This window comes from Syzygium oleosum, unplaced genomic scaffold (genome assembly GCF_021117445.2).
Source record: "Syzygium oleosum isolate NSW1041296 unplaced genomic scaffold, Sole_v2.1 Sole_v2.07, whole genome shotgun sequence".
In the NCBI taxonomy this organism is placed as follows: Eukaryota; Viridiplantae; Streptophyta; class Magnoliopsida; order Myrtales; family Myrtaceae; genus Syzygium; species Syzygium oleosum.
The window spans coordinates 11506705-11521400 of NW_026607491.1; the positions used below are offsets into that span (position 1 = coordinate 11506705).

The 14696-nt window shown below is 45.1% G+C and overlaps 2 protein-coding genes across 2 annotated transcripts; one reads left to right on the top strand and one right to left on the bottom strand.

The window, feature by feature from the left end:
* Nucleotides 1–3154: 3154 nt before the first annotated feature.
* LOC115670237 (uncharacterized protein At5g39865-like) lies at nucleotides 3155–5033 on the bottom strand. Its single transcript, XM_030591494.2, has 2 exons — nucleotides 4374–5033; nucleotides 3155–4053 (listed from the first exon to the last, which is right to left on the bottom strand). Exons 1-2 carry the CDS (start codon nucleotides 4736–4738, stop codon nucleotides 3645–3647), a joined length of 774 nt encoding a protein of 257 aa, XP_030447354.1. The 5' UTR covers nucleotides 4739–5033; the 3' UTR covers nucleotides 3155–3644.
* Nucleotides 5034–9906: 4873 nt separating this feature from the next.
* LOC115682171 (protein VAPYRIN-like) lies at nucleotides 9907–11414 on the top strand. The gene is made up of 2 exons (XM_030606688.2): nucleotides 9907–10748; nucleotides 10858–11414. The coding sequence occupies exons 1-2, from the start codon at nucleotides 10014–10016 to the stop codon at nucleotides 11290–11292; spliced, it is 1170 nt and encodes a 389-aa protein (XP_030462548.2). The 5' UTR covers nucleotides 9907–10013; the 3' UTR covers nucleotides 11293–11414.
* Nucleotides 11415–14696: the final 3282 nt, after the last annotated feature.

Genomic DNA, 14696 nt, shown 5'->3' on the forward strand with positions numbered 1-14696 from the left:
AGTTCTATGAATAGTGCGATGAACAATGCGATTAACAGTAAACTCGCATTCCGAAAATCCAACTTGCCAAAGTACTTCCAGACCTGCCTTGGGCTAAAGGCCTTTAGAATCCTTTGAAAATGCAATTGCAGTTCCCCAAAGTGCTCCAAAAAAATTGCCAAACTCATTTGCATTTGGCCAAGGGACTTTAGAGCCCAAATGTTCATTTCAGATGCTGAACCAAACGGGGCCAATGTCTTTTCTCGCATAAGTCGTCCGTAGACATGATATTGCCAGTTGTGGCTGATTTTGAGCCTATCCCTCGGTACTTGATTAAGAAATGCTAGCAACTCCTCTACAAATTTCAAGATTTATAAGCAATTAAAAGATCATACCATTCGTGAATCCAAACCCAAGATCAAGCTGAATAATCTAATATTGATATAGAGAATTCATCTGCATATACTGCCTCATGCGCGGAAAGTCTTGACCCATTCGACTCCACGATCTTCTGCTGGACTTGGAAGGCCCGGTAGAGATCATGCCCCGAGAAGACAATGACCGATACAAGGAGCTAGCTGAGCTTGCGGCGTACGAATTCGAGACGGCATTTGTAGCATCGACCCTGGGAAGTGGGTCCGAAAAGGTCGAGTACCGGGTCGCTTGGAGCATCGCTGGCGGAGCTTCAGGCGCGGTGTAGGGAACACAAGAGGCCGAGCTTCAGAGCCAGCTCCGTCTCCTCCTTATTGTACAGACTCCCCAACTTCGGATCAACCGCTTCGAGAATCCGATCATTTTGTTAGCACTCTGCGACCTGATCCCGCAAAATTACTTGGTCCCTGCAGGAGGCGTGATTCGGGCTTGGGTCTGGATGTTGGTGTTTGTTTGTAAAACAAACAAAAAAAAAAAGGCTATTTCCTTGACCCACACAGGACACAGAGGAAAGTTTTGGTCCATTTATAAGTTAAGGTATTATCCTTTATTGTAAATGGAGAAAATGGGTGAATGTGCTAGACCCCATAATATCCGTGTGCGGGTGCGCGATTTTAACGCGTGCTCGCCGCGGACCAAAATAAGCCTCGATCAATAATCTATTTTTATTCTATTTATTTATTTTTTTTCTAATGACTATTCGGACAATACTGTCCACTTTAGGGCACGAAAAGATATGTCCAAAATTGACGGTTTTCATGCTCGATGGGTTATGTCCGAATTGCAACTTTTCGGACATAAATGGGTGTGTCCGTATTGGCAGTTAGACACCAAGAGGTGTGTTCTATTTTGCTTATATATATTGGACAATTCTGTTCAATTGTCACAGATTCAGAACTCCCTTCATTTTCGTCTTCCTTAAGAGAAAAACGAGACGGTCATTTTCTGAATTATTTCGCAGAGAATTTTATGAGATTTACTGGAATTGCTATCCAGTATTCTCACCGTGATTTTGTTGTATCCTAAAGGGAATTTGCCAGTAACTTATAGCAACTTCGTGGCGCAAATTGATCCTAAAAGAGAGTGATTACACACCTCAAAGTCCAACTGCGTTCCGATTCCGATTTCCATTTCCTACGAACACATTTTTCCCAACACTGGAGGCCTTCTCCTGCCGCTTCGAGCAAAAGCGCCCCAAACGCAAAGACGTCGGGACTTTCCGTGGCCTTTCTGGTAATGGAGAACACCGGAGCGATGTACCTGATTGTGCCCACCGCACAGGTAGTGCTTGGATTCTGCCGGAGTTTGCAAGCCCAAAATCACCTAACTTTGAGGTCATTTCAGACTCGGAGCAACACGTTGCTGGCCTCGATGTCCTGGTGCACCACCACCTTGTCCCACTCCTCGCGGAGATAGAGCAGACCAGCGGCGACCTCCTTCAGGATTCTGAACCTCTCTCCCCAACTGAGGCTCTTTGTCTCGGCTCTCGGCTCTCGTCTTCGAACAGGAACTGTCGAGACTCCCATTGGACATGCAGTCATAGACAAGGAGGAGGTCACGGTCCCTCCTGCACCATCCTAGGAGGTGCACCAAGTTCCGATGCCTCAGCTGCCCCAAGCTCGCGGCCTTGGCCACGAACTCCTTAATGCCCTGTTGCGGAAGTCTAATTCCCAATCCTCAATCGATTCGGCTAATCTTTGCCCTCCTAATGAAGGTGGCCAAAATGGCGACCGCACAGACGAAGAGTGCGAAAGCGCTGAAAAACGAGCTCAACCCGATTGCCAAACCTCTCTTCCTGAAGCTCTGCGCGAACCCTGTTCTCTTTGGTGTGGGTTAGTGACGTTTCTGAGATCAAGCGGTAGAGTCCGAGTCCGACCCGTCTCGAAGCTCCAACCCAAGATGCAGTGAGCGCCGGCGAGTTTCTCGGTTGATGCAGGGAAGCCCACGAACATGGACTCTCTAATGACCTGCGACAAGTCGAGAGCTTTGGACAAGAGCGCCGCACTTGGCTTCGGGAGGCTGAGGTTCACCGGACCAATGGTCACGTTCACGACTTTCATGGCCCGTCGTACTCATCCATGCTCGGATTCGGTCGACGCTCTTGAGCTGTAAGTCCCTGAACGACTGGGTGGCCTCGTCGTAATAAGAGGCAGCCCGTGACACGATAGACCTCACGACATTGATGCCAATTCAGAAGTGGTTATCGTCCGAGTCCCCCATGAGCGCGAGCGACTGGACGGTGTCGAACACGATGGCAAACACGTGGTTCGAGAGATCACAAAATGTGAGGCCGTGGCCGCCGGTGAGGATGGCAAAGATGAAGGTGGTGGCGTAAGAGAGAGCTGCGGAGGTGTCCTCAAAGTCGAGCATGTGAAATGGGGTCTTGTAAAAGGCGTAGCCGGAGAGATTGTTGGAGGTGTGGGTGAGTTGGCGAGCTCCGTTCGGGGCGATCAGATACGGCCTGTCGAAGCTTAAGTTTCGCGAGGCGGATTTGAAGCAGTTGAAGCCGAACGCGTCGGTGGGAGAAAGCATCATAAGTGGAAAGAGAAGGAAGGAGCACAAGTACATTGATCGAGGTACACACGAGGAGGACGGAGTCGAGTGCGTCTTCCCCCGGCGATCGAGCTGCAGACGGCAAACTGGGGATGGAGACTTTCTTGGAGGGCTTCGCATTCTCTTGGAGCAAGAGAGCGTACGGTTTGATGTGTTTCGAAATTGTTGCCATGACCCCTTTTTCAACCTATTACAAAGGAGACCTGATTCGAAAAATCTCGGAAATTTTAATTTTGATTCGGGTATTTTTCACACCCTATGATTCAAATTTTTTTTTTTTCTCTATGATTACATTTCACAAGGAGAAATTTTGGGACAGTGCAATTTGGGCCGTTTCTGACCGCACTTTGCTTCTTGGTCACCCATTGACCGAGGCCAGCTGAACTCAATTTTACCAATTACGGACACACGACTCGTGTAACAAAACAGACATCAGAAGTCGACTGATTTGATTGCACCTTCATTCATCCGAACATTCAAAAGAGAACCCTGTCCATAAACGTCATCTTAAAAAGCTTTCAATAATTACAAGTTTAAGCTCTTTTCCTTCTTACCCAATTGAAGAGAAAAAGGACACAAAAGGCGCTGACCTTTTTCCAAAACTCAAGCCCTTAGAAAGAAGCAATGCAGAGAAGAAAGAGACAACCAAAGAAGAAGATAAAAATGCGTCCTTTTAATGGCTATGTCTTGAAGCTTCGCAAGCATGGGGATGAGCAGCAGGAGGGGCACCTGATGAGGCCGTTCACGTTGCAAGCCGGGCAAGCCCTGAACCCCGCCTTCTCGCTGTAGATCTTGCGGCTCCCGCTGCACTCCTCGCACACCGCGAACCTCAGCCCCCCGCAGGCGCCGCACGCCGCCGCCGCCGCCGCCGCCGGCATCCCCGCCATCATCCGCGTGAGCTCGCCGCTCTCGTGGAGCTGCCTCACCTCCTCGAGCCCCCCCACGAGCCGCCCGCCCACGAAGAGGCAGGGGAGGCTCACCCTCCGGCGCCCGGTTATCCCCTGCAGCTCCCCGAGGTAGGACGCGTCCATGGACAGATCTCGCTCGTCGATCGCGACGCGGAACCCGCGGAGGATCGATCGCACAGCTCTGCAGTTAATCAACTCGTAGCGAGAACGACATTCAGCGCTTCAACCGGTTTTCAATACAGATTTGACTTTCTAGCTTCTACGACGACAGAGCATCTAAATTAGTAAGCCGAGTTCACGAACTTATTGTTTACCTCGTGAATGACAAGCCAAAACCGAAGTAAACAGCTTTCAATCTTTGCTAGAAAGATATGGAATTCGACACTAGCGACGCAATTCAACGTGTTTCGACTCGACTCGACCCGTTTCTTGATTTATCACGGCAGTTCGACGATGGCAGGAAATCACTGACGACCGCAACGTGAGAATTAGCAGCTCTACCTGCAGTCCTCGAAGGTCTTGCGGACGATCCGGAGGCTGGTGAAGTAGAGGACCACGGTCAGATCGGAGCCGCAGGAGGGCTGCTGCTTGGCGGCGGGGGCCGGCGGCGGCGGCGGCGGCTGGCACGGGGAGCGGTGGGCGTGGGCCCAGGCGCGGAGGACGGAGGTGGACACCCGGACCCGGTGGAAGACGGAGGAGGGGCTGCGGGGCGCGGACCCGGATCCGGACTCGGGCTGCTCGTCGGCGAGGAGGGTCTGGACGTCCTTGAAGGAGGAGCAGGAGAAGCTCCGGGAGCTCGGGGATCTGGGCACGGCGGCGGCGATTCTCGGAGTTCGGCGCGAGCTCAGCCACGACGGCGGCCACATGAATGGTCGTCGCGGCGAGGAGAGAAAAAGGGGGGCGGCGGCGGCGGCGGAGGCGGAGGGGGTGTTTCTCTTGAGAGAGAGAGAGAGGGGAGGAGGAGGCAAGCGGCGGAGGATGGGCGATGGCGGTAGCGTAGGGAGGGGAGTGGTATTACACAGCAAGTGAGATTAGGAAGGGGTGATTAAGTGGGTAATTAAATAAATGAAATTATGTGGCAAATTGGTATTAATGTAATCAGAGCAGGAACATGAATTTTCCCCACCGAAGCCAGCCCCTAGAGGATAGAGATTCCTTTCCCGGTTGCTTCCCAAGAATAAACTAAACCGTCCCATCTCTCACCCCAAGTTTTTCAAAAATTTGGGGGGAGCGTTTGAACCTTCTTCTTTTGATCCGTTAGGGGGTAAAAGTTATCAAAAGCCTTAAATTATGCCCGTTAGGAACACGGTTATCCTAGGGAAAATCACAACCTTGTACCCTTTGTTACTGTCAATGACAACCGTTAAAAATTTATCTGCATAGACGCCAGAAAGCAAACAGTGTCGATATAAAGCCCCACGTGGCTTGAGTGAAATAAAAAAACGATGTTATTTTGGCTGAAAAGTCATCTTACGCAACCTCGACAAAGGGAGGAGGGTATATGTGTCACGTGGATACAAGTTTGGATTTTTTTTTGTCACAAAGAAAGTGTATAATAAATGTGCTACAATGGGTATAATTTGGAGTATTTTTTGTGGCTTGAGTGCAATTAACGAAATGACTTAATTGGTCCGATTCCACAAGTTTGAGGACTCGATTGCATTTCGTGACAATTTTAGGACTTAATGACATTTTTTAAGATTTTCATGATGAATTTTAGTATTTTTAAGGCACTTATCTCAAAAATAAAGGCAAAAAAATCAAAGTTTCAAAATAAAATTCTTATTAACAACACCAGCTGCTGATTCGCTAATGAGGTGGTGGTCAATCGTCAATGAGATTTGGCATGGTTGAAAGATCCGCTTGACCTGATTTTCACTTATTAACATTTGACCTACGACTTTCGCTTTGCTTAGGAAATATTCGAATAAATAACCAAAGACTTAATGATATACAATTAATAGTTGGAGTCATTCAAAATCAATAGCCGATTTTTTTGTCATGATTTTTTAATTTACAAAAAAAAAAATTCGACTCTAGGGAACAAGTGTTTTTTTGTCGATAGTGAAATTCGGGAAATCATTACCCAGATCTAGGTCATGCTATCACAACTATTGATTTCTTGAGATACGTATATGGAGTCCACATTAAATTCACAAGGCTAATTTAAAAAAAAAAGAAACATTAACTTTGCCTTAAGTGACAATTCTAATCCGAATTTTTTTTGTCTCAATAAAAAAGCACCAACTTTTACTCGAGTAAACAATCTGGCCTCGTGATATGAAATTTTCAAATTGTTCGTCAGATTTGAGATTTAAGTGAAAGTTGGTAATTTTTATGAGACAAAAAAATGTTCGGGCCAGAATTGTCACTCGAGATAAGGTTGGTTCTTTTTTTTGGAATTAAGCCTAAATTCATATGATAACTTTGGAGAGTAATCTGGTTTGATCAGGCTAACACGATTTTGTAGACACCAGACCTGTCAAAATGGGTCATAAACTATTTGTTAATCCATGTATGATAGGCTAATTTTTTATATGGATTGGTTATATTCAATAAATATATTATAAATGGGTGTAAACGTAACATTGATGTTAAATGAATTTATAGCTTATTTAGACATAACTCACTTTTACGGCTCTCTCTTCATTCTCTCTCACTTTCACTCCGTCTCGTGCCCACCCACTGTGCACTCTTATCTCAATTTGAATAAGAGTTTCGAAAATGTTTTGTCAATATGAGTCGAGTCGGGTACATATCAGATTGGATATGGGTGACTAGATTTGCATTGTATGAAAATGAGTGGAAATGAGCCGAAACGGATTAAATATATCTATTTAAATCGAATTATTTTTTACTAGGTCCAAACCCAACCCGGCTCTCACTTCGTTTGACGGGTCTAATAGACATCAACCTAGACAATGATTTTCTCGGTTGCTAAAGGATATTTTTTAAGGTTAATACCATGAAAAACCCAAAACTGGTACACCTGTGACAATTTTACTCAAAACTAATTTTTTGACCTCCAAAAACCCCAAACTGGTACACCCGTGACAAATTTATCATGAACTAATTTTTTGACCACTAAAAATTCCAAACTGGTACACCTTTGACAATTTTACCCCAAACTAATTTTTTGACCAGTAAAAACTCTAAACTAATACATTTGTGACAAATTTACTCTCCGTTAGTGTCCATTAAATTGGATTAATATCACGAAAAATCACAAATTGATAAAACTTGTGATAAACAGTGGGGTAAAACCTTAAATTGGTCCACCCGTCAACTATCCTGTGTCATCAAACTTAGCAATTTGACAGTAAAATTTAAAAGAAACTAACGGGAGGTAAATTTGTCACATGTGTACTAGTTTGGGATTTTTGGAGGTCAAAAAATTGGTTTGAGGTAAAACTGTTACAGGTATATCAGTTTGGAGTTTTTGGTGATAAAAAATAATTCAAGGTAAATTTATCATAAACGTATCAATTTGAGGTTTTTCATATTATTAATCCTTTCTTTTAATCCAAGTTGCGCGCGAAACCCTAGTAACATCACTGACTGCGCTCGATTTGCAAGAGGAAAAGGGGTTCCTGATACGACCGAGTCAAAGCACGTGAGGACATTTCAAGATTTGTATCAGTTTACTGTTTGATCGCATGTGCAAGATGAGCTGTTCATGAGCGCGAAGATGTGCTGTCTTCTCGTGACCTCTTTTCTTTTCTCCGACGTTGAATCCCACGTTTGTTCAGAGAATATACTTTCTGAAAGCTTCTTTGCTTTTCACATTTCACGACACACGGACCCGACCCGACCTGACCCGCATGCGGTCTTCGTAAACCGAGCAAGTGTACGCCTCTAACCCGTACAAACATTGACGACATAGGGTAATTTATACGCAGTTTGTGGAATTTAAACGGACGAACGAAACACTTTCAATTTTCAAATTGGAAATTCCCTAACACCCCAATTCATTGCAACATTTTAAAATTTTTTACTTTATATACGCCGAAGCGATTGAAAGTATCGGAAGTGACGAAAATGCTTTTTTCTCTATTAAATGTTTACAAAGTAACCAAGAACAAAATCCTTGTTAGAAGTACATTACGATGTGGGTGCAATCGAGAAGATGTCGCTTGGATTGAATCATTGGGATCGATATAGCGAGATAAGAACCAATGTGACTAACACTAAACTAGCTTACTAGAAAATGCAAATTCTGATGTAATTACTATATTAGGAGTTGATTGATTCTATCTGTCTATTTTGCTGGAAATACTTCCGCGACGAAATATAATTCACCGAAATTCGTTCTTCGAGGAGACCGAGTTCTGTGACTAATTTCGGACAGGAGATACCCATACGTGAACAAAGAGCTTGTTTATTTTGATCATCAACACAGGTTTCGTACCGTGACGAAATTTAGCTAATAAAACTTTGAACTTTATAAACAATTCGGACAAATCCATCCATCTACGGACTGGCGGCATCCAAACTCTATCGATGCAACATTACAAAGCTACTAGGCTTAAAACGTAGATAACTACAGCTATGAAAACTAAAAGTGCAGTACTGAAAAGTAAATATAATTGAAAGACAGTATTTTGATGTGTATTCGCGGGGACTTTTTCAAGTTGTCGGGTAATATTTATACTGTGGGTCTAATAACCGCCTTTTGATACCACATTCAATAGCCACCATTGATCTCATCTTTGCTGTTCATCTGATGACACATGTCCATAAACTACCATCAATCTTATCTTTTCATTTTGACACCTGTCCTTTTTTATGCGATACCCGTCATCGATCTCTTTCCGTCTCGACACCTATCCCTCCCGAGACAATAACCGTTATCGATCTCTTTCCATCTTGACACCTTTTCTTCTTGAGGCAATAACCGTCGTCGATCTCTTTTGATCTTGACACTTGTCCTTCCTGAGGTGATAACCGTCATCGATCTCTTTTCATCTTAACACCTGTCCTTCCTGAGGCAATAACCGTCATTGATCTCTTTTCGTCTTGACACCTGTTCTTCCATTATGCGATAACTGTCATCGATCTCTTTCCGTCTTGACACCTATCCCTCTCAAGGTGATAATTGTTGTTGATCTCTTTCCATCTTGACACCTGTCCTTCCTCTTTTTCACGTCGAGAGCTTCGATGACTTGGGCTCCATATAGCAGTTTTCATCGACGACTTTCGGTACGAAATCTCAGGTGGCGCTTGCTTCCTCTACAATTCCGGCCTTTTCGATTTCAAATTCTCAAATTTCCCATTAGGATATTCCAGTGCTTGCCAACTGTCCATTTACTTAAACAACCTTCTATGGGCTACGTCTTTCCTCGATGACCTTCACGCATTTGTCTCCGTTACTTTATTTATTTTTGTTGTCGACAACCTAATTAATTATAGGTGTCAATACTATCACATTATGTCACAACTTGAATTTCCATATCATTCGAACCTCGACTGAATAAACAATTTAGCTTTACTTCAATCCTCCGATCAATAACTAATTTCACCTAAACTAATGTACATCAAAACCTTATGTATGGAAATACAAACTTACTTTAGCTTCGCACTCTGCTCCGGTCCTTTGATATTTCTTCGAAAACGCTAGTCTAAAGGGCCATGAACTCCGAACTTGATACATCCGTAAAAATATATTGGGGTGACCCTATGCTTGGTAAATCAATTCTCGAAATCTATAACAAGTCATGACGTGCCAATGTCTTTTTCCCCCTCAGCAAGCTTTGAACTCTTTTGCAGATTCCCTCCCTCCTCGACAACGAAAAGTGCCTTGCACTTTCTTCCATCTTCCCATAAGTCCCACACCATCCAACGACGGCGTAACTTCATCCTTTCGAAATCCCATTTGGACCAATCGAAAAACGACACCGCACCTATCGAGAGTGAATTAAAAATTTTAAAGGAAAAAAAATGCCATTTCAAGAATCACCCCACTTCCCCTACAGCAAGACGAGAGAATTTCACGTGCAATCCACACAAAGGACGCCAAGCCGCCCCCCGCATTGTCATATCCAACACCATCATCGTTCAGAGGCAAACGCATTAGAGTTTTCGCTTCTTGTCGTTCTCGTCTTTTGCCAATCGCTAGTTCCTTCCTATTCTTCCGCGACATTGATGCTGGAAAAATTGATCGATGTGTCGGTCCACGAGGTCGTCATCGACTTCGCGCTCCGCCGCAAGTGCCGCGCCAATGTCCTCCTCACCTCCCTCTCCGCCGCCTCCCCCGTCGCCTTCAAGGTCCAGACCTCGTCCCCTCACAAGTTCCTAGTGAACCCGCCGAGCGGGGTCATCCCTCCCTCGTCCTCCCTCACCCTCCAGATCGTCCTCAGGCCTCAAGCCCACCTCCCCTCCTCTTTCCCCCGGTCGCCCGCCGACCGCTTCCTCATCAGGACCGCGGAGCTCGGTCCCGAGTCGGCCGAGCCCGCTGGCCCCGACTCGGTCGGCTCGTGGCTGTCGTCTCGGCCGACTCGGGACGTGAAGCTCAAGGTCGCTTTCGGGGGTCGGTTGCTTCTCCGCCACGCAGTGGAGTGCGGGGATGTCGACGCCGTGAGGGGCTTGATCAAGCGGCAGAAGGGAATTGCCGCCGAGCTGCCGGTCGAGGATGCGGAGTCGCTGCTCCGGGCCGCGGAGGCGTCGGAGAACTCGGCGAGGATGGTCAGTTTGCTCGTGGAAGCGGGGCTTAAAGTTGACTCGCCGGTGGAGTCTGACGATCGGACGGCGGCGAACGGGAGATGTCTTTGGAGTGAGAAGGATCATGGGCCGTTGGAGCTGCTGAGTCAGAACGGGGAAACAGCCAAAGATGATCGTGGCCGTTCAGCCATTCGATTGGTTCACGATAAGGGACAACATGTGAGTACACGAAGTTTCGTTGGAAGTATTACATGTTACATGCCTTTTTCATATGATAGACTATAATAAAGCAATGTCTTTATGATTCCATCTCGTCTTGTGTCTGTAGAAACAGGAAGTTCAAAAGCAGGGAGAAGCGGTGTTAATGGCGGCGAGACGTGGCGACGTAGCGGGACTATCGTCGCTGTTGCGCGGTGGCGCGACCACGGATTACCGTGACCAGTACGGTCTCGCACCGCTCCACGCGGCGGCCATCAAAGGCCACGAGGAAGCCATGGGCCTGCTCCTCAATTACGGGTTGGACGTCGAGTGCCGGGACAACGAAGGCCACACCCCCTTGCATCTGGCGGTGGAGCGCGGTAGCATCGAGACGGCGGAGGCGTTGATCGACAAGGGCGCGGACGTCAATGCAGCGAGCGAGAGCGGGGCGACGCCGCTATATGTAGCAAGAACCATGGGATACCAAGAGATTGAGGAGCTGCTTTTGAGGAGAGGGGCCGTTTCCTTAGAAATGGTTTGTACTACTTCTACATCAATGAACTAGCACAGAATAGCTCTTGCGAAAAGAAGCATGATCATTTTGGTAAACTATGTCATAACGTGGTAGAGAAAAGATACGCATGTAAAAGCGACTGAAAGATTATGGAGGGAAAAATATGAGTTAGCTTCATATGCATAAACTATTCAGGGATTGTAAAGTGTCATGTCAATTGCATCGATGGCGTACGTTTTTTTATTTATTTATATGTTCAATAATTGATTGACATGTGTTTGTTGAGTTGGATCAATAAAATAAAAATCTAAATTTTCTCTCCTTCCTCCTTCACCCACTATTGTTCTCCAATTCTAGTCGTCGTCCAAGGGGTGAGCAAAAAAAACCGCCTAGATTGGACTGGATCGATCGGTTTTGGGCAGTTTCCGGGGATATTGGTCCGGTTCCCGATTCCATAAAATTAGAACCGATGAATTTTGGCCCACCTGGATTAGAGATTTTTTTTATTTTATTAAAAATTTGTAAAGAAAACCATAATGTATCTTCCATTTCATAAAAGAAGGTCCTTCAAAACTGGAGCGATTACGTTTACTTATCCAAGTAAGTAAAATGACAAGATCAAACCAAAATATAACATTAGTTGCTCATTCCAATCAAATTTTGCCACAAATTAGAAAAATCTCCGTGAAACCTATAATGTTACACATAACTCATTGATTGTAGAAATGTTTTGATTATCAAGAATATCTTTAATTTCAACATTAACAACGAATCAAAAAAATAAAATTGAATATGCCGCCAGTTTTAGGGGGCATTAGTCCGGTTTGTGGTTCCAAAAATTGGGAACTGTTTCCTGGCTCCTGGGCGGGAATTAGACCACTCAGAAACCGATACCCCTAGCATTCAGCATTCATGGCCATCGGCATTGCGTTGGCGTCATTTTGGCCGACTCTTGAGATCTGACGGTCCATGGCCGCTGACACCAAACAACCATCGTTGCTTGCAGCCTGGCTCCTGATTTGGAGCTCACGGCCATGAATTCCAGATTTAGATCCATGGCCGCGAGCACAATCTAAAAGTTTGGCCGACGCTACTCTTGAAGTCTCGTGTCGCTTGCTTTAGACAATGCAGCTTGAAATATAAAAAAAACAGAGAAAAGGAAAAAGTGAGAATGAATCATGAAGCTTTTCTTCGTCTTCGTCTTCTCCGAACACGAGAAAGGCTCGTCCATGACAGCGATGGTTGTGGTCGAGATCCCGACGGTGAACTTCGAGATGCCTTCAGATCCGGACAACCTCGCCACGGCCACCATCGCCATCGTTGAGCTTCCATATTTGAGCAAACTTCCTTCCAAATTTGACCATATCGGCTCATCCATGGCCGCGACGGGACTTCCAGATTTGCAACCATAGGTTCGACGACAGCAACTCATCCATGGCCGTGAGCGACGGTGGTCGGCTTCTAGATTTGCAACTCCGTCCTGATCTGTGGCAACGAAGTTAAGGGAAGAAATACTGTAACATCCTCAATTTCATTCCCTGGAAAATGGCTATGGTTTAAGTTTAGTGGTTTTCCAATTGGAACTAAATTTTTTACTCTTATTTTGGAAAACCCAATTTCGGATCCTTTGTACGCCTTCATTTTGTTATTTTTGGGGAGACTTTTGTGATCCAAATTTCCAAACACTTTCTTCTTGAAAGTTTCTCCAAACATCTTGAAGTTTTACATACTTTAATTTCAGAATTTTTGGAGTTGATATGAGTGATACGATGGCCTGATTTTCGGACCGTGTAAAACTGCCCAGGATGGGTATTTCGGTGATGTTCCCCCTTTCTTTATTTTCTACAAGCTTTTCTGGGCCGATTTTGGAAAAGTTTCCTTCACAAAAGTTGTTGAGAACTTCCTTTTCTATAACGTATATAAATTTGGGAAATTTTCGAGATGATCTGGATTATGGGCAGAGCTTATTTTGAGAAATAAGAATTCTGTTCCAGTAAACTGTTTTTAGTAAACTGTTTTTAGTCTGTCTTTGAGCTACAAAACAGTGGTGTTTACAGAGAGATTCAGATTTCATGTTCTTCATGAAAAATGTTTGTTAAGGTCTTGTTTATGACATATTCAAATTTGAGAATTTTCGGAGTCCATTTACTATGTTTACAAGTCCGATTTCGTGAACAGTGCAAAACTATCCGGTTTTATCAAATTTCAAAGATTTATCAATTTCTATATGAGAACGTTGGAATCTCGACTTGATGTCTTTTGGTGATATTGGAGGACATTCCCGCGCCGAACCTCGGGATGAACGAGATTATTATACATGTTTTGTCGTGGAAAATCTCGGAAAGTGATTAATCTAAGTATGATGCGGGGTTCGTTTTAGGCGTTATTTGCATGTTTTTGCGAGAGCCTCTTGATCCGAGTGATTTTGGACAGAAACCAGCCCTTAGATAAGCAGCATAGGAGCTCACGTGAGCTGCAAAGAAGAACCTAGAAGCCTTTGACCAAGTCCAAGCTTATCTTCTCCATTATTGCCTTCATTAATGCTTGCTTGACTTAGTGTCCCCATGTAATAATTTTCTGACCAGCCATTTATGATCCCATTTATGAAGCCCTTGAGTCACCAAGGCACTAATTATTTGCCCAAACAAATAGTGAGTTTCGGCCAAGGGAAGAGGGGAGCCGAGAGAGAGAGAGAGAGAGAGAGAGAGAGAGAGAGAGAGAGAGAGAGAGAGAGAGAGAGAGAGAGAGAGAGAGAGAGAATTATTGATTCTTCATCATGAAATTTTGTCCCTTGTTATTAATGAAGCTGCGAGGTAAGTGATGACCTCAATGCCCAAATGACACGTGCGCTTACCTCATGTTCCAATGACACGTGCGCTTACTTCATCCAAACTTTGGCCCCAAGTTTTGCCTCTCTATAAATAGATGGGGGTAAGTAAGCGCAAGTGCTATAACTTTTGTACGGAGGAAACTTAAGTGCAATAACTTTTTTTTGGCTCACTTGAGTGCCATAACTTTCAAAAAAATGATCACTTAAGTGCCACTTACGAGCTGGTCGTGAGGGCCCGAAATCGCGGCTTTTCCGGCCGAATAATGACCTTTCCGGGGAGGCGAGCACCACCAGCTTGAAGAGGGGGTGTCGGTGAATCATTCTATGGCCTCCGTTCGTCTCGAAATTTCCGTTTTAGCCTCCGTTGACGAAGGTAAAAATGCTTCGTAGTTACACAATTTATCGAGCCGATTTGTGTGACTACGAAGCATTTTTACCTTCGTCAACGGAAGCTAAAACGGAAATTTCGAGACGAACGGAGGCCATGGAATGATTCACCGACACCCCCTCTTCAAGCTGGTGGTGCTCGCCTCGCCGGGAAGGTCACCGTTCAACCGGAAAAGTCGCGGTTTCGGGCCCTCACGACCAGCTTGTCAAAGGAGTTGGTTGTGAGGGCCCGAAACCT